Genomic DNA, 24,046 nt, shown 5'->3' on the forward strand with positions numbered 1-24,046 from the left:
TGAATAAATATACCTCAAACATGATGCCCAATGTCATCACTGTGAATTGATATACCTCAAACATGATGTCAATATAACAATAAATTAAGCATTCCTCAAAAAAATTGTGTTTTTTTATTTGCTTGTAGCCTCTTTATAGTGTATATATATATATATATATATATATATATATATATATATATATATATATATATATATTAGAAATCTAATTGCATTTAAGCACACTTGTACAATTGTTTTTTAGCATGTTGTTCAGTTGTCAAAGTGACAATCAAAATTGAGTAAATCATTAACAGATCCCAGAGTAACTCGACACATTGGAACTTTGTTCTTTTCATAAACTCCTTGTGGAATACTGTCCTTGCCAAAACTGGGAGCATCTGAAAAGGCTAATTTATTTGTAAATCAAAACCAGGCAGGAGAAAATTTAACATTTGACAATCTATAAAAAAGCATATTTATCATTCCAGGATACGAAAGCCATAATAAAATTAACTCAATCAGTAAAACCTGTAAGTGGCTGGGATGAGAAATTTTCTCATGTGATTCCACACATATGAATCCAATTAGACAGGCATTGATTTTCCTTTTTTTTTATTTTTTATTTTTACACACTAATGTTGGAACTTGAAACCCAGTCAACAAAACCTATAACTCGTGTACCAAATCCTAAAACCAATTTTACTGTGTGTAAATGACAAAGTATTTGTGTGTTGTACATTTGAGTAGGTATTACTGTAACAGTATTTTACAACCAGCTGCAGTGTAACTGACAATCCAAAAGGTATAAGCTTACTGATGGGATTTCAAAGTGGTTTGTGTTGATCACATCAGTTTGTTGTTGGTTTTAGACAGATCTCTTCATATGAAGTGTCATTTTGGTGCAAAAAAAAACATTTTGGAATGGGAAAAAGTGAATGCAGTGATTTATTTTCCTTGAGAGTTTTGTGTTTAGAGCTTTGGGGAAATTTGGGAATGATTCAACAAACCTGTGTAACCATTTGAGAAGAACTGAATGAAAAAAGGAGGATTTACTGTGATTACTTCGTTAACATACCATTTTGCACAAAATATAGTATTACAGTAAAAAAGTAATTTCCGACTAGATGGACCTACTCTTTAAAGTGCGATTGTCTCTGGAGACTGCAAATAAAATGCTTTTTTTGCTTATTTGGCATTGCACACATCTTCCTGAACACAGCAGCTGTTTAAACCGACACTAAAGGCAGTTATGAATAAGTCAGCTAATGTGTCAGCCAGAGATAAGGACTTTGAAACGGCTGACTCATTGTGTGTGTTGTATAGATATGAAAGGCATTCATTGGTGTTCTTGCACTCAAATTGTATCAAAACCACTGAACTGGCCTGAATGCCTTACAAACAACTTTCTTTATGAATACTAAAATATGTACACTACCATTCAAAAGTTTGGGGTCAGTAAGATTTTGAATGTTTTTAAAAGAAGTATCTTCTGCTCACCAAGGCTGCATTTATTTAAAAAAATAAATAATAATAATTAAAAGTAATACTGTGAAATATTATGACAATTTAAAATGACTGTTTCCTATTTTAATATATTTTAAACTAATTTATTCCTGTGATCAAAGCTGAATTTTCAGCATCATTACTCCAGTCTTCAGTGTCACATGATCCTCCAGAAATCATTCTAATATGATGATTTGATGCTCAAGAAACATTCATTATTATCAATGTTGAAAACAGTGTACAATTTTTTTTTCAAAATTCTTTGATGAATAGAAAGTTCAAAAGAACAGCATTTATTTAAAATAGAATATTTTCTAACATAAATGTCTTTACTGTAACTTTTGATCAGTTTAACTTTAATTTAATTTATTTTATTTCTTTCCCCAAAAAAATAAAATTAAAATTCTTACTGACCCCAAACTTTTGCACGGTAGTGTTTAATGTTACAAAAGCTTTAGATTTCAGATAAATACTGTTCTTTTGAACTTTCTATTCATCAAAGAATTTTGAAAAAAAAAATTGTACACAACTGTTTTCAACATTGATAATAATAATGAATGTTTCTTGATCATCAAATCATCATATTAGAATGATTTCTGGAGGACCATGTGACACTGAAGAGTAATGATGCTGAAAATTCAGCTTTGATCACAGGAATAAATTACACTTTACTGTATATTCAGCTGTTTTAAATTGGAATAATATTTCACAATATTACTGTTTTTGTTAGTATTTTTAATCAAATAAATGCAGCCTTGGTGAGCAGAAGATACTTATTTTAAAAACATTCAAAATCTTACTGACCCCAAACTTTTGAATGGTAGTCTAACTGAAAGAATGAAATTGTAAGCTTTATATAAAATTAATATACACTACACTGTTTAACCAGTTAAATAAAGCAAGAGGGAGTTGTAATATAATTGTTTTTTTTATAGAATGAGACACAAAGCAGAGTGGAAAATACAACTTATTTAACTGTAATAGATTAAACCCTGTAAAGCCTGATATATGAAAGAATAGTCCACATTTTTTTGTTGTTCAAAATTACCAACATTTAATATATCAGTCAATATATCATCAATAATTCTTTCAAAATGTGTTTTTGTCTTACCCTGATTCACCACGGTAAGCTTGTATGGTGTGGAAGTGGCATATGTTAGTTAATGATGTTTTATAAACAAAGTTCGGGAGGAGCACGTTCAAATAATCAAGCCAATTAACTTGTCATCAAACAATTACCATATTTACCCTATCAGCATGAGAGGAAGCATATATTTATTCACTCTGTCAACTCACCTAACATTCCTTGACAGTTTTCAGCATCCCTCCACCACCCCGACTTCGGGGGGAGTACTCTGGGTTCGGGCCGAATACCGAGCCCAGAGCTCTCTCCTCGGACAGCACGCCAAATACGCATTTATTCTGTCTGACTTATTTGTAAGTGTGAACTCGTGAATCACCAGGGCAAGTTGTTGTCCATGGGCCCCTCTAACGATGACACTGGTTGTCACAACGAGCGAGAAAGGTTGACATGGAGCACGCTAAATCTCAAACCTCGAATCACTCCTGGTCTGCTGGCAAAAAGAGAATGCGACTGAGCTTGTAATAATACAAGAATCAACACTGGCTTGGCTTTTCAGAGATGGCGAGAACTGAGGGATTTGAAGCGTTGTAAAAGCAATTTTATTTTTATTTTTTATTACTCAACAGGTGAGTAAGGTTTTTTTGAACAGATAAATTGCCAAATGTAGCTCTCTAACAGAGTTAATCGAAAAGCATAATCTATTGCAAAGGGTCATATTCATCAGAGCTGAAGCACAACCAAAGCAATGTTCTTCTGTTTTTAACCTCTAGAGGGCCAAAATGTTCACAGTTTGCATACTTACATAAAATTGCATAGTGTAACTTTAATGGAATAGTTAATTTAACCTTTAGACAAAATAAAAAAAAAACTATATATATATATATATAAATTTTTTTTTTTTTTTTTTTTTTTTTTTTTTTTTATTCAACAAAAATAGCAATTTGGTGCAGTTGCTGATATTCATATGGCGAAAAGTAAGTTGAAATTCTGATGGCTTGCAATGTAAATTAAAGAGATCTTAAAAACAGTATAGCAGACTAATTAAATAAAATGCTCATAAATATCAGTTGTCACTTTATATCTCCCAATAATGTGTCATAGTAAGATGATTTTTTACAATGTGGCCAAAACATATAACGCAATGCAATTCAGTGATGATTGGGAGAAGGATAAAATAATAAACGTTCCTCAAATGCCTGATGTATTATTTACCTGATACATTTTAACATGATTTTTCTAAAAAAAGAAAAATTACTTATGGATAATCAAGTAAATTTAAGTTGCTTCAGTCCAGTAAGTGTTCATCTTGAAATATTACTAACAATATAAAAATGATTCTTATGTTTAAGTTTATAAAAACCATTACATGTTTTCACAGTAAAAAGACAATTGTACCAAGACCTGAAAGTAGACATTTTTACAATTAAATTAATGCCTTTTATGTTGGTTTAATGCAACTATACTGTGCTAAGCAATCATATCTATATATGAATTCATATCTTAGAATAATGGAACCTATTTATATAAAAGTGTGCAAAATGCTGACTAAACCAACTGACAGAGCCAGAGGCAGTCCAATTTCCACAAAAGGAAGTGTCTGTTTACGACAGTCTGAACAGGCTGAGCTAAAGACTCCCTAATCTTATGATTAAACATGACTAGGCATACATTTGTGTAAAAAAATTAAATGTCTGTTGTTTTACTACAGTTTCCAGGTGAAATGTTCACCAAATTCTCTTCTCTGTCATGTTGCATGTGCAGCATTGTTGACACCAAAATAAAAATCTTTTATCATACCTAGGCTGCTGTTTTCAAGGGAACACATACTAGTTGTATCGATTCCCGCTCGGAGCAGGTTAAGTAAGACCAGTTACACCAGTTTAATCAGATGATTTCATAAAACCTAAAGACCAAAGCCGCTAGCTGTAGCCTCTTGAGGCCAAGGGAGTGAGGTTTACATGCACAGATCTTACTGGCCTATGTCCGTTACGCTCCCCTTCCTAAACCTCTCTCCCATCCGGGTCACGGCACCAAATGTAACCGGTCTTACTCAACCCACTCCAAGCGGGATTTGAACCGGGTTCTCCAGCATGGGAGGCGGGCTCGCTAACAAGGGCGCTCAAGCCCACCCTGGTGACTACTTTATCATGCCTTAAAGGACCAAGATGACTGAATTTCCATTTTAGACTGGACTCAACGACTGGTACCTCACTCCACTGGACCTGGACATTGGTAGAATCTGCAACTACAGCTCTTGCCATATTCCAGGCTTTTGTAAAACTTGCTGCTAAATTATTTTCATTTGCCTGCCATCTTTGAAAAAATATAGTGTTGCTAATGTTGTGTAAATCAGACAAACACAAGCCTGCTCACCTGAGTCGTTTATCATTAATGACGAAGATTCACGAGTGAAACAGCCTGAAACCAATCCTCAGGATTTCAAATAAACTATATCAATCTAATTACAAGCATACAGTATATCCAAATAAAATGTTTGTTCTACCATCTGCTCCAAACGTCACAATTAAGCACCATTCTTCTGCTTACAGTACAGCAGATTGGAAAACAAAACATCAGCTCATGAGTCAAAAGGAAGTTAATTCACTTCCTTAGTTGTACCAGCCACGTGTTTAACTCTATAGACTTTTATCCAGCACAATCCAAAACATAACTTTTTTATTAATTATATTACTGCATATATTATATTATAAAAACATTTTTGCAGCTGAAGTCACTTCCATGTTTTGCATCATTCAAACATTTGACAGTGTGAAAGTTTAGAATGAGTTTATGAATGTCACGAGCAAAATATTTGTTGTAGAGTAAAAAAAAAAATCCAGTGATGTTCCTTATAAGCCTGGCCTGGTTTGAGCAGAACCCCGGACTTTAGAGTTTCATTAAAAATCACTGTCTTCATCAACTTCAAAATCAAGCACATGCACCTCATCGTTCTTCTGTTTCACTCCTTTCTCCTCCTCCTCCTCCTCCTCCTCTGTGCTGGTTTCTCTTCTATCCCTCTTCACAACCTGATGATATTCCTGATAGATTCCAGTCAGAGCCTGTGCGGCCTCAACGGACACTTTCAGCTTTCCAACCACATCCTGCTCTTCATCTGCGCTGACAACTGAGAGATAAAAACAGACAATAATGCATGTATTTCTTATGCATATATTTCAAGTATATTTCCATCTCCTTTAAAATGACTGAATATTACCATCGATCTGTTCTTCAATTACATCATTTCCAGTCAGAAGAAGTTCTCGTAAATCCAAGTGGGCATAGCCGACATCTTCACATTCTTCTTGCTCATTCATTGGCTCACTGACTACTGTGAACTTTAACCTAGATGATTGGAGGAAAGAAACCCAGAGATTAGAATATCTTCTTTACGAATCTTTCATTTTATTGCCATGTGAAATTATTATTGTTACATCTATCAGTATCTCTCATGTTCTCTCTGTTTACCTGCCCTGGTTGGGGTCAGTGCCTTCCAGCACGGTGTAGAGGTAATGTCTCAGAGGAGCTGCTTCCAATGAATCCACATGAATAACTGACAACAAATAAGGAAACATACAATGTTAATTATGTGTTTGTTTTTCTTATCACTTTTTTTAATTCATCATACCAAGTTCATGTTAAATTTACTATATACTGTATATATATATATATATATATACTGTATATATATATATATATACACACACACACACACACATATACATATATATATATATATATATATATATATATATATATATATATAAATAAATTAAATAAAGGGCCACTTCAGTAACGAGACTACTGTATGTTTCTTAACATAATTAAGTACACTATTAAAAATGCACTGTAATCCTGACAAATTTGAAGTTGTATTTTAAAAATTACGTCTTAATAATCTTTTGTCATACTTTAAAAAAGTAAATTTTTTCTGATGTGTTGACTAACATGCACATGTAAAGTATTTGATTCGAATTTTAACTAAAATGTGTTATTTAACATTACATTTAAAAGTTAATATATTTTAAATGTATTAATCTGAACTTCTTTACAAATGTGTAATTATGTGTAAAAATTATTAATATAATAATAAATACATTAAAATTCATACATACAAGTTTCAATTGAAATGACATTCAATATTTAGTTGACCATAAATCCACTATATTCGCAAGTATTCTTTGACCATATTTTATAAACATATGAAATATGAAATTAACATAATCATAAGGATGTGCATAAGTCACACTTAAGTGGGCCAAAAAAGCACTCTAAACTTCAACTAATATTGAGTTTAATATGAATTTAAACTATAACACAACTTGATTTAATTGCAAATAAGTGTGCAAAAAGATTACATAGAGTTCGTAAGAATAATTTTCTTTTAAAGTGTATTATTTCTGTTATAAGTACTCATTTTAAAAGTATGTTAAATTGTACTTGATTTTTACAAGGGTGGGTCAATAGCATTTATCTTTGTAAGTGGCATTTTTATTCCTTCTACTCAAAACTTGAAAACTAAACCTGCTAACCATTTGTCCTAACCGAGTGTGCTGCAAGTTTCCAGGGAGAAGTTATTCCATGCTGAAAGTTGGTGCAAATCAAAGTCAATCAAAAAATATTTTATGTTTAATATACAGTATGTTGAACGGAAGTTTGGACCAATGAGACATCAGTGTGGGTGGGGCTACACAGAGTGATGTTAAAGGTCGTGGATGGTTAGGACAAAGACTTTTACCATGGAAGAACATCTGGTTAAGACACATAAAGGTAATTAATTTCCCTTCAGTGACCTTACCTCGTGTAAAGTTATAGTGTATTTCCTCCCCGTCTGTTGGTTTACGCAGGGACATGGGCGTTTCTGTCGTCTCCATGGGAATACCTAGAAGGCGGTATTCTACATACACCTGGTGCACTGAATAGTCAAGTGCAACACTGGAAGAAGGGTTAAAAGAGAGTGACAGGATTTCCACTCTGAGTCTGTCTCCCTGTGAGACACAAAGACAAACGTTAATGAAGAACTGACTCTTCCCATTTAAGGCCAGATGCAAGTACATGAAAACAAATGTTTCAGCTACGCCAACTTGATTTCATGGAATGGTCAAATGTGCTCTGATGCTCTGGCAAATGCATAAGCGTTCATAAGTAATTAAGGGACTTAGATAATGGTGAGTTTTCTTCCAAGCGACAGTGTACAATGTATAATACTCAAAAAGCATCAATACGATTGGCTGTCTGAAACAGCTGGTTGTCAAAGAATATGATGTGAGTTTAACATTTTCCAAATTTTATTTGCAGTCATTTAAGCAAGGATGTTGAGAAATATAGTGTATGGGTTTAATTTCATATATTAGTAGCGTCTCTGATTTCAGGTAGAATTACTATATTGTGATGTCGTTCCTTAACATGGTTGAAATGACATATCTTGGTAAAGATTTTGGTTGAAAATGACATGTACAGAAGTAAAGATTTTGGTTGAAAATTATGATTTTTTTTTTTTAAGATTTTTGGTTGAAAAATACATAGAGGTGGGCGATATGACCAAAATATTTACCTTAAATCTTTAGTAGTTTAAATATGATATACCCAGAAAGTCAAAACATAATGCTTTAATCCACAAGTAAACAAGCCAGAGGTGACAGTGGCAAAAGCATGAAAAACAAAAATTGGTAGTAGCAAGAGAGAACAGAACAGAAAGTTCTCTTCTGGATATAAATTATGTTTTTGCTTTTTCAAATTTTGGAGATTCTGTTGTATGTAACATGTCCATTAGTCAACTGTGTGATCATCACCTTTTTACGTGGTTTTGGAGGGTGAGGAATTATGATGACGTCACTTCCATTTGAATCTCTTGATTCATCAGACTGAAGGGCGTCTACGTCACTCTGAGCTATTTTGGATAAAAGAGGTAAAAAGAAGCTTTAACTCAGTACTTTATATCTTGTGTAATGAATAAGTGACTTTTGAAAATCTCACTTCTATCTTCTGTTTCATCCTCTTGTTCTTCATCTTCCTGATCCTCTATTTTGATTTGCTTCAAAAGAAACATATTGAGGACACATTTGAACTGACTGATTCAAATACTCATAAATCTTCCTGTTGCACCTTCCCAGTTCCTTACCTGTGCTGAATGGCTTCGATAGCTCCTTTGTCTACGAGGGGTGCTCCGCTCTGAGTCCGATGGTCTAAAGTCCATAAATTGATTGGACTCAGTTGACTTAATAGACATGGCAGGGGTTCTGGGTTTGACTTTGTCCTGAATAGGTAAAGATGCAGTGCGTTGTTGCTTCCTTCTAACTGACCTTGATGGTTGACCTGCACTGGATAGAGGTTTCCGATGATTCGAAGTCGGTTCAGATATCAGAATGGTTGGAGACTGAAGGGGTAAGACCGAACCTCTTTGAGAGATTCTAATGGGAGTGGATGGGTGAACGTCAGAGGTCTTGGCTCCATGGTCTGCTGGAGGCCGAAGCTGAGACTGAAATTAAGTTGAAAGATTTATTTTATATTGTTGTTAAATTATTCTGGGGTGCGTTTCCCATACAACGACGTAACTCGCTGCTTCACTACCATAGTATACGATGCTAGTCACGACAGTTTCCCGAAACCATACTGGCGCAAAGTGGTCGTTCAACCACGTTGGTTACTGATGTCATGAATGTGTTGGAGTAAACCTCTTTTAATTAATATGTTTGAGATCGAATTAGTGCTAGATGTTTTGCTATAAATTACGGACATCTGAGGACTATTTCTCATTTTCTCAGTTATTTTGCTTTATTTTCAGATTCAATCATAGGCTCGTTCTTGCGTACTAGAGCACGTTCGCACATGCGCACTCTTCAAAAACGACGCTTTAAATCTCTTGACAAACTAAAAGACGTAAATTACATTTGTATGTATTCTGAATAAAAGATATAGATTGTACTGAATGTCAGCTTGCTTATTTGACTCAAGATAAGGATTTGTTGAGTCCACATGTCATGCAAACAAGAAACTATGTTTGAACCACAGGTTCAACGAGAGCTGTCGTTCCAAACACACAACTTTCCGATGTTGTTTGCGAATGTTCGTTAAAACTATGTTTTCGGGAAACACAGACTCAGCTGATAACGTCAGAACTTGCGGCCATAGTTGGCTAATGATGCTTTTGGGAAACGCACCACTGGGCAGTTATTGTTATTTCACAGACACTCACCCTGGGCTTTGCAATGGGTCTCTGTGACACCTCAGCGATCGGCACCATTCTCTCTTTCTCTGCTTCTTCTCTTTGCCTTGACGGAGTCTCAGGTGACTGAAAGGGGTACTTCCACCTGAGAGTGACCCTCACCATTCCTCTAGGACTGCCAGCAGGGTCTCTAAGCACATAATCACCTGACAGCAGGGAACAGAGGAAACATTATTCATCAATTAACCTTTGCCTTAGTGAATACTGTTCATGGTTCTAAATTTGATTCCCATGGTAATATAATGTTTTTGTTACTTTTATTTGTTTCTCTTGGTTGAATATTGGATATTTGGTTTCAAAAATATGAACTTACTAAATGTACGCTATTGTCCTTTTTTTTGAAAGAAGTAGTTTATGTCGCTTAAGTCACAGAGACAGCACTTATTTGATCAACAATATAGAAAAAAACAGTAATACAAATATGACTTATTCTTGTGATGGCAAAGCTGAATTTTCAGCAACCATGGTCCAGTCTTCAGTGATAATTCAGAAATCATTCTAATAAGCTCAACTAGTAATAACATTTCTTATTATCAATGTTAAAACAGTTTTTGATGCTTAATATTTTTGTGAAAACCATGACACATTTTTTTCAGGATTCTTCAATGAATAGAAAGTTCAAAAGAACAAAGTTTATTTGAAATATATATTTTTATAATGTGTTTTACTGTAATTTTTAATAAATTAAATGCATTCTTTTCAGCAAGAATGCATTCAATTGATTAAAAATTACAGTAGCCTAAAAGTAGGCAATTCATTTATTTTAATATAAAAGTCTTACGAAACCCAACTTTTAAAAGGTAGTGTATCACGGTTTCCACAAAATATTAAGCAGCAAAAACAATCAACATTGATAATAATAAGAAATGTTTTGTAAGGAATCAAATAAGCATATTAAAATGATTTCTGAAGGATCATGTGACACTGAAGACTGCAGTAATAATGCTGAAAATACAACTTTGCAAACAGATCAATAAATTACATTCTAAAATATATTCAAATTATAACCGTTTTAAATCGTAATAATTTTGTTTAAACCGTATCAAATAAATGAGACATCTTTTAAAAAACATTAAAGGAACACTCCACCGTTTTTTTTAATAGGGCTTATTCACCTTCTTTCCTACATTTAGATAGGTGGGCAAATGCATTTTTGTCTCAGTGCATGCATTGTTTTAGTTTGACAGGGTCGGCGCTAGCTTAGCTTACCATAATGAATGGAATCCTTTGTTGCCAGCTAGCATGTCCTGAATAAAAGTGATAAAAAAAAATAAAAAAACTCGCCTAATTACTTCTTGTGGCCTGCGTATTCACAACAGGTACAAATAGCGATGCAGATTAACACTAGGCGATTTCCTAGGTAGATATTGACTTATATATTAAGGACTATATTAGGGGGAAGCACAGGCGAAGCACTGCTACTTGGGCGTGATATCTCTGCGCCTAAGTAGCAGTGCTTCGGCTGTGTTTCCCCCTAATATAATCCCAAGTCAATATCTGCATAGGAAATCGCCTAGTGTTAATCTGCATAGCTATTTGTACCTGTTGTGAATATGCAGGCCACAAGAAGTAATTAGGTGAGTTTTTTTTTTTTATATATCACTTTTACTCAGGACATGCTAGCTGGCAACAAAGGATTCCATTCATTATGCTAAGCTAAGCTAGCGCCGACCCTGTCAAACTAAAACAATGCATGCACTGAGACAAAAATGCATTTGCCCACCTATCTAAATGTAGGAAAGAAGGTGAATAAGCCCTAATTCAAAAAAACGGTGGAGTGTTCCTTTAAAAAGATCGGTAGTGTATGCACAAAATTATATTCCCACTTACATTGTTCAATTAAGGTTTTGTTTAATTGCATCTTGATCGTAATGATTAGCCTACCTCTGATTGGTCTGCCTACAGCAAGGGCTTGTAGTGGAATTGGTGTCTTTGCCAAATAAGTGGGAGGAGTCTGACTTTCGCTGTCATCAAACACATACACCCACAGACTGCCCACATTCAGGTATTCTAATACATCCGTGGTAACAGCTAACGGATAGCTCGCTGAGTCTTCAAAGACAGGATCCACGCAGCACTGAATTATGGGTGTAGAATGAGGTGGTAGGTCATAAAGGCGATACGTTAAGTATGCATCAGGGAGCAGTCCTGGCCAGCGGGTACTGAGACCCACACAGCGCTCCAGTACCACCTCAAGCTCATTGGGTATCCCTACGCCGTAATCATACATCTCCTAAAGAACACACAAAAAGACATGTTTTTAACAGTTTTAGGTAATAATTTCAGTCAAATTAAGCAGTTCTGCAAGAGAACAACACACACTGAATTCATATTACAGAAGACTGAAATTAGCTTGATGCAACATGTGTATGTCGGCTACATAATACGGACATTCAAATGTAGTCAGTCAACTTAAATAGAAAAATTCTCAACATTTACTCTAACAATGGCTTTCGTTCTACCTGGAATACAACTGGAAATGTTTAGAACCTCTAAGCTGATTCCATTGATGAAAGAGGCTGTTGATTTTCAAAAATGACAAAAAGCACAAAAAGTGTATGTCAAACATATCAAAGTAGTCCATATGACAATATTACAAGTTATCTGTAGCCATTTGATAATGTTTAAATATGTACATGTGTGAAAGACAGTATAGCCACAATGGAGGGCATTATTTAAATAATGTATTTTTCCTCACACAAAATTATTATATGACTTGAAAATAAGAGCACAAGTCATATGACATGCTTTGTGGTGTTTCTTTGCCCTATTTGGAGGCCCTAGTTATTGTATACATTCACTGTAAGGAAAAAAGCAGTTTGGAGATACTGTAAAGTGGGATAGTAAAGTGTCATTGTACGCACACTTCAGAATCTTGCCAGAAGTAGTAAGTCATCTGGGTACTTTTTGCCTACCTTTTAAGAGTACTGTGAATTCGGACATACTATTCTTGTCACATACTATTAGGGAAGTATGCACTTTCAGATGCAGCCCTACACTCTTGTGAAAAAAGGAGTGTGTCTAATGGTAGTGAAGGTGCTCTTTTAAGTACATTTTTAAAAAGCTGTACTTGCAGATAACATAAAATTAATGAAATAAAAGGCTACTACTTAAAGATAATGACTTCTTAACACATTTAAGTACACTTTTAAAAAGTGAATTTTGTAATAATGTCAAATTAAAAGTTCATTTTAAATTGTTTGTTCTTGAAAGCGTTACACTTATTGTGATGTGTAACGTATAAAGCACATGTAAAGTACTTGATTATAATTTTACCTGTACTGTGTTATTTGATATTACATTTAAAGTTAATATATTTTAAATTTACTAAATTGCAGCGTCATCAGTACAAATGTTTAAATACATGACATACAAGTTTCCATAGAATTGACATTAAAGTATATTTTTGGTTATCATAAATACCAGTACACATTAACCATATTTCAAAGACAAAAATATAAATATAAATATGTACTTAAGTCCTACTTTAGTGTACTTAATATGTACTTAAACCTACTAAATTTCAGCTAACTGCATTCTACAATGCTTGGAATAGATTTAAACAGCATGTTTTTTTTTATGAGAATAGAATGTGCATAGGCTTTGTCTTGGCGGACTAGATCTGATTCGCTGCTGCTGCTCCTGCTGCTCCTGCTCCTGGCAGGTAAAGGCGCAGAGTAAACGCTACTGCCAAAACATGCACATAAATACAGGGAATAGAATATGAGATGCTGCAAGAAAAGTAGGAAGAACTCTCTAGCAGATCTAGGCAGGTGGTGCTGGGGTAGAAGAGGGGATAAGACAATTCCCATGGTGTGCTGCTCTGAGTTGAGTCCTTACATTCAGTTCACATTTACTGTAAATATATTCTTTTAAAGTATATTATTTCCATAATAAGTACACTAAAGTCCTAAAAAGTGCTGTCCTCATACTGTATGTACATGCTGGCATTTACCTCTGTTTCCCCATGAGCCCATTCCGAACCTCTGGTGTGTCTTACAGCTGTTCTGCTTGTGGGTCTTTCCATTTGAGGTTCTGCGAGTTCCACCTGAGGGTGTAAACACACCCAAAACTCAAGGATTCCTATAACTTCTCCTTCAGCTCCTGCAGAACAAAGGACAACTTACAAAATGCAGTGGCAAATAGTATTGCAATCAAGAGCTACAACAATGAAAAGACTGTGAAATTAAACTCTCTTACATAAGCATCATTTATATGCTATTTTAATTGCAAAGCACATGTGACCTCATTTTTCTTACCTGTGATGTTGGTTCTGTTTTTCATTCGTTCACCTCTGCACTGTAGCGCTCCCATCAGAGTGATCCTCGCTCTCCCACGGGTTATAAACTGTACCCCTCCAAGTGATTGGTGCAGTTCAACAGTGATGGACCCTTCCTGAACCCTGAGCTTCTCCAGGTCGAAGGTGGAGAGGGCGTAATGCGACGTGAAGCCATAATTTGGCTGATAACCTGACATTAGTGGAGTTGAGAGGGTTTCAAAGTCAAGAAAGCCATAGGTGCAAAAGGTCGCAACCCCTTGGTGATCTCCTGTGTTTTGTCCCATGAGTCTCAGTCCCAGTGGTGTAAAGGTGGCTCCTGTGAGATGGATCTCCAGAAGAGATTCTCCTCCACGCAGATGTGTGACTGTGGCGCCCTCTGCTGTGAGCTGGACTGACTCTTGTGCCAGGCCTGTCCAGGTGTACTGCATGGGTATGGTCCGCTTATTGTTTCTAGGGCTGTACGCTAACTCTTTGAGTTGAGCTAAAACAATGAAGGGAAAATATGATGTCATACTTGCATTATTGAGAAAACAGGGGACGATGGGGCTAGTTGTCACACTTTTACTCTCATTTATTCCTTGTTTCTCAGTAGTTTCTATAAAGACATATGCATACATAGTTGACCCTGCATACCAGTGTGGTGTTATTATGGTTTCTTGTTTATCCAATAACTAAATTACAAAAATTATGATGCATTAGAATTTTAGTTTGGAGGATACAGTAATTATTATTACTGATTTAATTTTTTTTAAACCAGATACTTATTTAATTTGTAACCATTTTAATTATGTAAAGTGTTTATTTTTTAATGTTAAATAATAAAACATAATACATAATGGTTTTATTTAAACTAAATATAACTGAAAAAGATTTTAAACTACAGATATTTGAACTGCTAGAAAGAAGAAGAAAACATTGGTACAATCAGATTTTTAACTTAAAACTTGTGACAACTAGCCAAAATCATTTGTATATTGTACATTCTACAACAGCAGTTCCTCTAACCTTGTAAATTGCTGATTTGAAGGCCTCTGCTTTTCAACAATTTGTCTTTTTCACTTCCCCTTCTTCTATTCTCCTCCCTCTCTCTTTCAGACTTCTCCATAACCGTCTTCATCTCGTTCTATAAAAGAAAATACTGTAAGTGTAACGGATGATGTTTTGGATTATGTAGAGTGAAAAGAGACATTCTGAGCAATATATGCAAGAGTTGTGATTTATTTTCACTGCGACTGAGTGTACCTGGAGGTCAGCATTTAGGCGATGCTGCAGTAATAATAAGTCCCTAGTTTTCTGGAGTTCTAAAACAGTTTCTGCATATGAGGCTTGTACTGCAGTCAAATCCCTTGATGTGTCTTCTAACTTTCCATCTGTTTTCAAGAAGCACATCACCCCTTGAGTCTCCTGCTGCATTCTGAAGGCCTAAGAGTAGAGAACAAGAATGAAGAGGGAAACAGAAAGATGTAATGAAACTTAGATCTAAAAATCTAAAAACTAAAAATCTAAAACTAAAATCTTACCTTAATCTGCAGCAGAGTCTCACTCAGATCTTCCACACTCATATCAAACTCCTGATAGAGAATGAAAAACAGATTCTAATGAGCTGAATGTCTGGCCCCAGTTTCTCTTTGCTAAAGGGAATTAAAATACAGGAAACTTTACTTTTGTGACAGAGTCCAGTTTCTCTTGCAAAGATGTGACCTCCTGCCTGTGCTGCAGGACTTCTTGCTCCAAGCAGTCATGTTTTTCTCTGAGGAACATAACCATGTCTGAACACAGAAAAATACATTCAGTTTGTTGGAGAGATGTTTGCATTAACATTGAAAACATGACCATCAGATGTATTTTGCATATTTGCAATAATGAGCTCTGATTTGATGATTAGAGAATTTTCAGGAGAACTTTGTGCACCGTGTTCTGGCTGCTATAATCAGCACTTCCAGAATAAGATGAGATGTGGTCCAGAATTGATGGTGCTATATATAAATCTGACAGTGCAAGAGCCTTACCTCTATCTCGCTCCTTCTCCTTCTGAACTCGATCATTCTCAAGTCTCATCTGTTCCTTCTCCTGCTCCAGCATTATCTTTTCTCTCCTTTCTTCCACCAGTCTTTCTTCAAGCTTCTGTACCTCCTCTCTCCACCTATCTTCTCTAAACGGTTCCCTTGTTTTCTCTTGTTCCTCATGTTGTCCTTCTTGATGGCTTTGGGCAGACATAGTGCTATGGTGGAAACCAATGAATTAAAACTTTTAAAACTTGGCCTTTTTAACTACAGATTTCCCCCTCCACTTATTTACATGATGGTTTGGGGGTTAAAAGACAAATCAACAGCCAGTTCCATAGCTTGAGTAGCCTGGAATAAAGTTGAATGGATGGGCCCCATTGACCTTAGAACATCTGACAGCTCAAATAGCCAAACAAATTGCTGCATTGAGAAGCCTTGTTGCTATCCACCATTTTGTCTGTCAAGCTTTAAAGCTTACTGAGCTTACTGATACTAGTTACCCAGAGTGGCGAGTTAATGGAGTTTTGTTTGTTCATTCTTGAAATCATCCAATGATCTTGAAAAATGCAAGGGTTGAATCAGACTTATTGTTCTTATGATATTGACCTTCGAATAATTGGCTTCATCCATCTGTTGACTTCAACTTATTTGTGGATTATTTGGTTCAGAAACATGCCGAATGAACATCTCTGTGATTTAATAAGTAATAAATAGTGCGACACGCAGCCAAATTTTACTTTATTTAAAGAATGTCCCTGCTTGTCCCTCACTATCAATGCCCCTACCTACATCCTATGAAATACTGACCTCTCCAGAAGTGAATCATAGCTCTTCTTCAAGAGGTTCCTCTCCCCTTCCAGGTCTAAAACCCTCTCCTGAAGCTGAGGAACAGATGATTGTATAAGATTGCAAAGAATAAAACTTGAAATAAAAGTGCAAAAACTTTAAGAGTAATAACTCAAGCTGTACCTCCCCCAGAGCTTGCAGTGAAAGTGTGGCAGAGTTGAGCTGGCCCTCGAGTGTTAGCACTCGCTGCTTCTCCTGTTTCAGCTGCTCGCTCAGGTCCTCCACCTTCTCCAGCAGTGCTACTTGGCTCTCTTTTAAAGACCTTTGGCCCTACATAATATTTACCCATATAAAAAAGACATAGAACCCAAATTAACTGGGTCTAACTTATCAATGTTCTGTCCAGTTCAATAGGGCTACTTCAGTGTTTAATTTTTGTTCTCAGGTCATGTAAATGTATTTATGATTATAAAGAAAAAGCAGATAATGATGAATGCTTCTTTTCAGCTTAAGCTCACCTCCTCCAGCTGGTTCTCGTAAGCCTTAAGAAAGAATACAAAGAGAGGAGGTAATGAGGATGATTTGTTTAAATGCCGAAATATAATTTGGAAGACATTATACCAATTCTTTCAAAGTGGAAATCCCCATCTATGATCCAATTCACCATATACACTGAATTATATATCTGTATATACACACTTTGGACCAACTTTAAAAAAAAATACTCACAGCCAAATTTATTATTTTTATGAAATTATATTTATGGATTAGTTAAATAAACTTTCATACAAAGACAAAAGATTATTTATTATGGAGAAAATATACACATGCTAGGTCAATGTTGGTCAATATAATATATTTTTACTACTTAATTTAACCATAAACAAAAGCTAAATTATCTATAATATGGTAGTTGAAATACAATATAATTGAAATGGATAATAGTTTTCAATGTTTTGTGCTCTGGTTTGGTCTTACGCCTCACCTCCTGAAGAGAAGCAAACTTTTCCTGATTGACCAGAAGGGCAGAGCTCTTTTCAGAGAGCTGCTTCTGCAGTCTGATCACATCTACATTATCTTTTATAGTGAGTCTGTAAAGAAGAATAAAAAATGTCACATGCACATACTGTACACACACACACACACACACACACACACACATAAACTTAAAGAGAGTTTTTAAAGAAGAATAAAAAATACCACATGCACACACACACACACACACACACACATAAACTTTTCCTACCTGTGTCCGTCGGCTTGTTGTTTGCGTAGGTCTTTCACAATACCCTCAATTTCTTTCTCTTTTTCTCTGAACAATTCTTTAAGAGACTGAGTACTTAACTCCTGTTCTGCCACCCTCCCTTGCTGGGTTTCTATGATGGTAGATCTGCTGAGAGAGAAAACAAGCCAGAAAATTAGAAACAAGGAGGGAAAAGCCGATATTGCAGATAAAAATTGCATTTTAATAGCTAATTAATAGCATGGAAGCAATGTCCTACTGTCACGTCTGCCAGCCGGAGTGCCTATGATAGCCACCAGAGGGCACTCCTTCTGTCTTTGTTATCCATCATGGACTGCATTTCCCATAACCTATTGCTCGGACTCATTATTTCTGATTATTTCCGGCTGTTTCTCATTAGCCTTGTTAACTCTTCCTATATAAACCCTGTGTATTAACTCATTGTGAAATCTTGTATGTCTTATACTGTATTTCTGAGTGCTCTCTGGTTTCCTGTGTAATGGTTCTGACTTTCTGCCTGGTTTACCCTAATAAATGACTGCATTTGGATCCTTAACTTGTGTGTCTAAACTATATGTAACACCTACCATATGGGTATGCATTATCAAGATGCATTAAAATTAAGTATATATCAAGCAAAATATACTAGCAAAGTCTTTAAGGTTGAAAGCAGAACTACATAGCTGAAGTCTCTATGCTGGGATGCCATGAGCAGATTGTCATAAAGCAAACGCTTTTCAGTGCAGAACTACATTTTTGAACTACATTAAAAGTGTTTCTTCCTTCTTTTGATTGGTTCTTTGTCTCAGCTGAGATGCAGGTATTAAGCACAGCTCTATACTGTGTTTGCAAGTTATGTAAACAAAAACATCCAACAAACCTGAGTAATGCAATTCTGCTTATATAGAAAAGAAAGAGACAGAAATATTGAGGACAGTAGTTCTGTTTTGTATTGACTATGGCTATTACATATATGAACTGTTTAGACATGCATGAATTATTTAAGCATGATTGAATAATGATGATCGGGGGTGCATTTCCCAAAAGCATTGTTAGCCAACTATGGTCGTAAGTTTCATTGAATTGTGTTGGTAACAACAGAACTTGCGACCATAGTTGGCTTCGGGAAACGCACCCCTAATAAGCATCCATTGATTACTTTTTTTGCAGTTAATATAACTTGCATATAAGAACATATAACACTCACTGTGATGATGTGAGTAGTATCATCACAGTCATATCATATTGTGAACATTCCATGGGGTATTTAAAGAGCAGTTATTTTTTTAATGTCTTTAGACGTATTAGTTTAACAGACGTAGGCCAGTAAGAGCTGTTTGTAAACCTCACTTCGCTCTAACGACTGACACAAGAGGCCGCTGTCTTTAGCCTCCTTGTTAGCGTCGACTGACGCTAGAGAGCCTCTTGAGACCCATCCAGGTCACGGCACCACTGTAGCCCCTCCAGTTCGAACCGCCCGCTCTAAGTGGGGCTCGAACCTGGGCCCGTTCGCATGGGAGGTGGGCGCTCTAAAAAGGAGGCAAAGACCTCAGTCTCTAGCGTCAGTCGCTAGAGCGTCTCTTGAGATTAGGGGAGTGAGGTTTACACACACAGCTCTCACTGGCCTACGTCTGTTACACTAGTGCAATTTTTTTCTGTCTATTCTCCATAGTAACTTTAAAGTGAAAACATACACAAGAACACACCCACAGGTCAACTTACAATCTGTCTATCTCTCCTCTAGTATCGTCCAGTAAACTGATGCCACAGCGGGCAGGAGCAGTTTGGGCAGCTCGTCTGACACCTCCATCTCCATCCACGCCTCGCCCTGAGACAGAGAAAGAGAGAGTAGATACTGAATAAAATTTGGACTGCAACACCAAATGATGTATGTGGTGGTACCATACTGCATTATTAAGTCATTCAAAGTACCATAGACCTTGTATTTACATGCCACCATTGTATTAACATGGTGCATGTCCAAAAATAAGCTTCAGCAATATTACCATTTTACCATATCCAAAAACACAGTAACACACACACCAATACCAAGATTTTTGTAAGTGACTCCTCACCTGTTCGTGGCCTATTATGTGTTCTGATACCCAGGTCTAAGATGTGTTGCTTGGCTAAATTTAGTTTACTCTGCAGCGTCCCCTTCTGGCTCTCTAGAGTCGCTACACGAGCCTCTAGCTCTTGAATGGTGTCCTCATACTCTCCATCCCTCCCTGCAGACGAAGGTCCGTGCTTTAATCGCAGCAGTTTAGTTGATAACCTGAACAGCCAAGACAACAGATTGTCTTATTCTTCTTGAGGCGGTGTATTTTGGGGTATAAAAACAATGATAAAAGTGTCCAAGCAAAGCATTCAGGTTGCATAGTTCTGGGACTGCATGCACCAGCTGAGTAACTAGCATTGAGATGAATGGAAACGATGATGGAAAACTTTCCCCAAGTATTATGAATTTTGTTGTAGTGCATGTTTCTGTACCTGCGTAGTTTTTGGTCTTGTGTGCGGCTGTGTTGTTTGAGAAGTGTGTTCTCCTCCTGTAGACGGAAACACTGGTCTTCCAGCTGCTCGCGTGGTACTCTGAACAATCGCTGACGATCTGTATAAAGACAGAGAGACTTAGAAAACAACTCAGAGTTGCTACTATTCACAGTGCTTGCTCAGAAGTTGCTCTTTTATAGCCCAGGATTGTATACTGAAGAAAGAAGTTAACAATATTGACTTTGTCTCAAATGCTTCTTCTAAAAATAAGCACAAATTAGATAATTGCTGATATACAGTAAGAGTATAGAGCTATGAAACATGAATAGCATGGTTGAACTAATAATGAAACAAGCAAATTCTCTTTGAAATTCTCAAGGAGACACATTTGAGATTACTGAGGCATTTTTCTCAGGTCAGAAAATGTCTCCATTTGCTCTCCATTTGAATCTACTGTAACTGCTGTTAAAAAAAACAACTGCAATATCGTTAAGAATACATATTTTTTTCCGATAGTAATAAATAAAAGTAATATATTGCTATAAAAAAGTGTATTAAACCTACTAATAAATAGTAGTGTATATATATAGGACTAGTTGTTGAGTGTTGAGACACGTCTTACCCTTTATCTTGAGCACCTGTGGTGGTCTTCTCCAGCTTCTGGTGTCTTGATCTGTGTCTGAAATAAAGCATGCATTGATCTTGAACAAAACAGATCCACTCATTTAAACAAACCAGAAATAAAAATGCATATGATCTTGCAACCTAAATAAACACACACCGTGTCAGCTCTATACACACCTGTGAGAACAGTTATCAGTCCTGCTCTCAAGCCCACGTCCCGCACAGGGAGGTCACCTGCTGTCTCATCCACCGTCAATGACATTATGAGAACTTATAGCTCTAACCAATCACTGCCTTTATGAGCCGAGGCATTCAGGAAGTGATGTCACCACAGAGGAAGTCAATGGGACATTTGCATTTCTTATTCTGCGTCACAAAGAAAATAAGGAAACATTTCAAATTAAGTACTTGATTAAACTAAAAAACTGAAATGAAACTAATATTAGCATTTTTAAAACATATTATTTAAACCTAAACTCATATGAAATATAATATTCAGCTAATTATAGAGGGGGGATTTTCATCTTTACAGCCAACCCAATGGACCTCCAACATAAAAACATATGTGATTGTTCCAAAGTGTACTTAAATTAAAAATCCCTCGTGTCTCAGCTCCACCCCTCTTAGGGTGTGAGAGAAGGATACAAGGAATTAAATGAGGACGGAGGAATCGAAGGAAGTCTTATTTGTATATTGGAATATTCTTCATCACTCAATTGTCACTTCAAAGGCCCTGTTTACACCTGGTATTATGATGCATTTTGGATGATGAGATCACAAGTGGATGACGCTAAATACAAATGTAAATGGGTTCCAAAAGGTTTTGAGCTTGCCCATTTTCAACCACTTCCAGAGGATAGTGCATTCGACCGGATTGCTTTCATAGTGTAAACGCTCATGTGGTCGAATGTGTTCGAACCAAGTATAGGTCTCTGCAGGAGAGTAATAGGAGTTAACAGATCAGTGGGCAAGTACATAAACAGTGGGGCGTTTTCGACTGTGTTACCTGATTTGCCAAAGTCACAGTGAGGGTAGAGTTTAGGGGTGGGGTCGGGTGAAGGGCATCATTTTCATTGCATGATTTATAAACACCTACCAGTTTGAAAACACCCACAAATTTAGAAATGCCCACTTTTGTTCCGCGGTGACCCCATACTCGTTCAAACAGCTACAAAAGACCGCCTACTCTCCGCCTACTGACCTAAACATTATGGGAAACACGCTAGCCAGACGAGATGTGATACTTTGTCGACTGGAGACCCAAGTTTGGTTTGAAGACGAAAAGCATACCAAGCAGAATGATCTCTCACCATTCCTGATTTCTAACACACACTCACAGCGTTCGCTGTGGTCTTTGCGGCTTTCAGAGGAGAAACTAAACCGGGTGCATTCATTTGTAAATTGCGTGAGCTTATTTTGTCCATTCAATCGAAAGAGACCCTCCCCTCAAAGAAATTGGGACAGAAGTGGTTGAAAGTGAACAAAAGAGACATATTAAAACACCAGGACTGAATCCGAAATCGCCTCCTATACCCTCAAATAGTGCACTATTTGAGGGGACATCCATTTGTAGTGGTGTCCGAAACCATAGTGGACGTTATTGAGTGCACTTATTCAATCCCACATTGCACTACAATGACGAATGTACAACCAATGTACGCTCAACGGCTGTCCGAATTCGCTCACTTGTTTTCAGTCACTCCTTCAAGTGAACAGTATTAGTGGATTAACGTAGGGAATAGTGAATGAGGCTTTAGGAAGCGATTTCGGATTCAGCCTAAGTGTAAACGGGTATGTGTCTGCCTTGTCCACTTGTGATCCGATCAGATCTTAATACCAGGTGTAAACAGGGCCAAAGTGTCATCACCTACACTGAAGGGATCTGCTCTTATGTTGTTACATTTAGATTATTTAAAAAATGTATAATAAAGCAAGATGCCCTATTGAAATATGTGAGATGTAAACTATAAAGGTTACCCTTATGACCTTATCTTACACATCAAACAAGCGAGGAAACATCAATTTGAGTATTGAGAAGCACCGCTAAAGTTAAATAAAGTTGAACTTAATTAAAGTTTAAGTTAACACAATAACATTAAACATCAGATGTGTTTTCAACGTTGACCACCAAATCAGCATATTATGCAGTAATGACTGCAGAAAAATTCAGCTTTGCCATCAATTATATTTTAAAACATTATTTATTAACAATATAAAAAAAATGTACTGAATTTTTTATTTTAAACCTTTAAAGCAACATTGAAAAAAAAAAAATCTTACCATCCCCAATTTGTTCCATCTAAACTTTTTTTTTTTTAAATGCAATAATTTCTAATGCATGCTTTCATTACCTCATATTAATTAAGAGACTGCATCAAATATGTCTACAATCAAGTACTTGATAAATTAATTTGATAACCATTTCTAATGAACTAGTGAAGGCAAACAGTTGCATGGACACAAGCTGTTGATTGACAATATTATTGCAACTTCCTTTAATAAACAGAAACATCCTTATGATACTGATACAGATGGAAAGGAAGACATAGATGACATAGATAAACTGTGTGAAGTTTTCTCAGTGACATACCTGTAGGAGTGTCTGTGTGTCTCTTGCGCTTTAGTGAGTGTAATCCTCCTCAGTACCTGTCTGTGTCATTCATATTCCTTCAACAGGTCTGTCCTCTTCACTGTGGTCTTCCTCATAGTCGACTTATCAGCAGCAGCAGCAGCATAAAAAACTCTCTTGTTTTGGGTCTGATTGTTAGTTTCTCTTTTACTTGGAAAGACGCTGTCTCATCAGTCCAACTTTAATCTGCTTAATCTC

General features: G+C 36.2%; 1 protein-coding gene across 1 annotated transcript; it reads right to left on the minus strand.

Annotated features, from left to right (window-relative positions):
* Window positions 1–5,406: 5,406 nt before the first annotated feature.
* rpgrip1 (RPGR interacting protein 1) lies at window positions 5,407–24,046 on the minus strand. The gene is made up of 28 exons (XM_084398852.1): window positions 23,810–24,046; window positions 21,397–21,585; window positions 21,218–21,274; window positions 20,596–20,713; window positions 20,181–20,380; window positions 19,828–19,933; window positions 18,986–19,000; window positions 18,109–18,255; window positions 17,848–17,953; window positions 17,381–17,404; window positions 17,046–17,192; window positions 16,884–16,957; window positions 16,080–16,291; window positions 15,733–15,839; window positions 15,591–15,641; window positions 15,313–15,492; window positions 15,076–15,193; window positions 14,051–14,551; window positions 13,747–13,895; window positions 11,676–12,024; window positions 9,762–9,937; window positions 8,688–9,044; window positions 8,543–8,600; window positions 8,359–8,456; window positions 7,365–7,554; window positions 6,035–6,119; window positions 5,784–5,911; window positions 5,407–5,693 (listed from the first exon to the last, which is right to left on the minus strand). The coding sequence occupies exons 2-28, from the start codon at window positions 21,479–21,481 to the stop codon at window positions 5,467–5,469; spliced, it is 4,065 nt and encodes a 1,354-aa protein (XP_084254978.1). The 5' UTR covers window positions 21,482–21,585; window positions 23,810–24,046; the 3' UTR covers window positions 5,407–5,466.

Source organism: Rutilus rutilus (genome assembly GCF_951802725.1).
Source record: "Rutilus rutilus genome assembly, chromosome: 24".
NCBI classification, from domain to species: Eukaryota; Metazoa; Chordata; class Actinopteri; order Cypriniformes; family Leuciscidae; genus Rutilus; species Rutilus rutilus.

Excerpts from the sequence above, each read along its gene's own strand:
- rpgrip1 (XM_084398852.1), bottom strand. The coding sequence starts at position 21,481 with ATGTCATTGACGGTGGATGAGACAGCAGGTGACCTCCCTGTGCGGGAC. Across the intron at positions 12,025-13,746 it reads GGGCTCATGGGGAAACAGAG|GAGATGTATGATTACGGCGT; the intron begins GTAAATGCCAGC and ends TGTGTTCTTTAG. Across the intron at positions 8,457-8,542 it reads GGATGAAACAGAAGATAGAA|CTCAGAGTGACGTAGACGCC; the intron begins GTGAGATTTTCA and ends TATCCAAAATAG.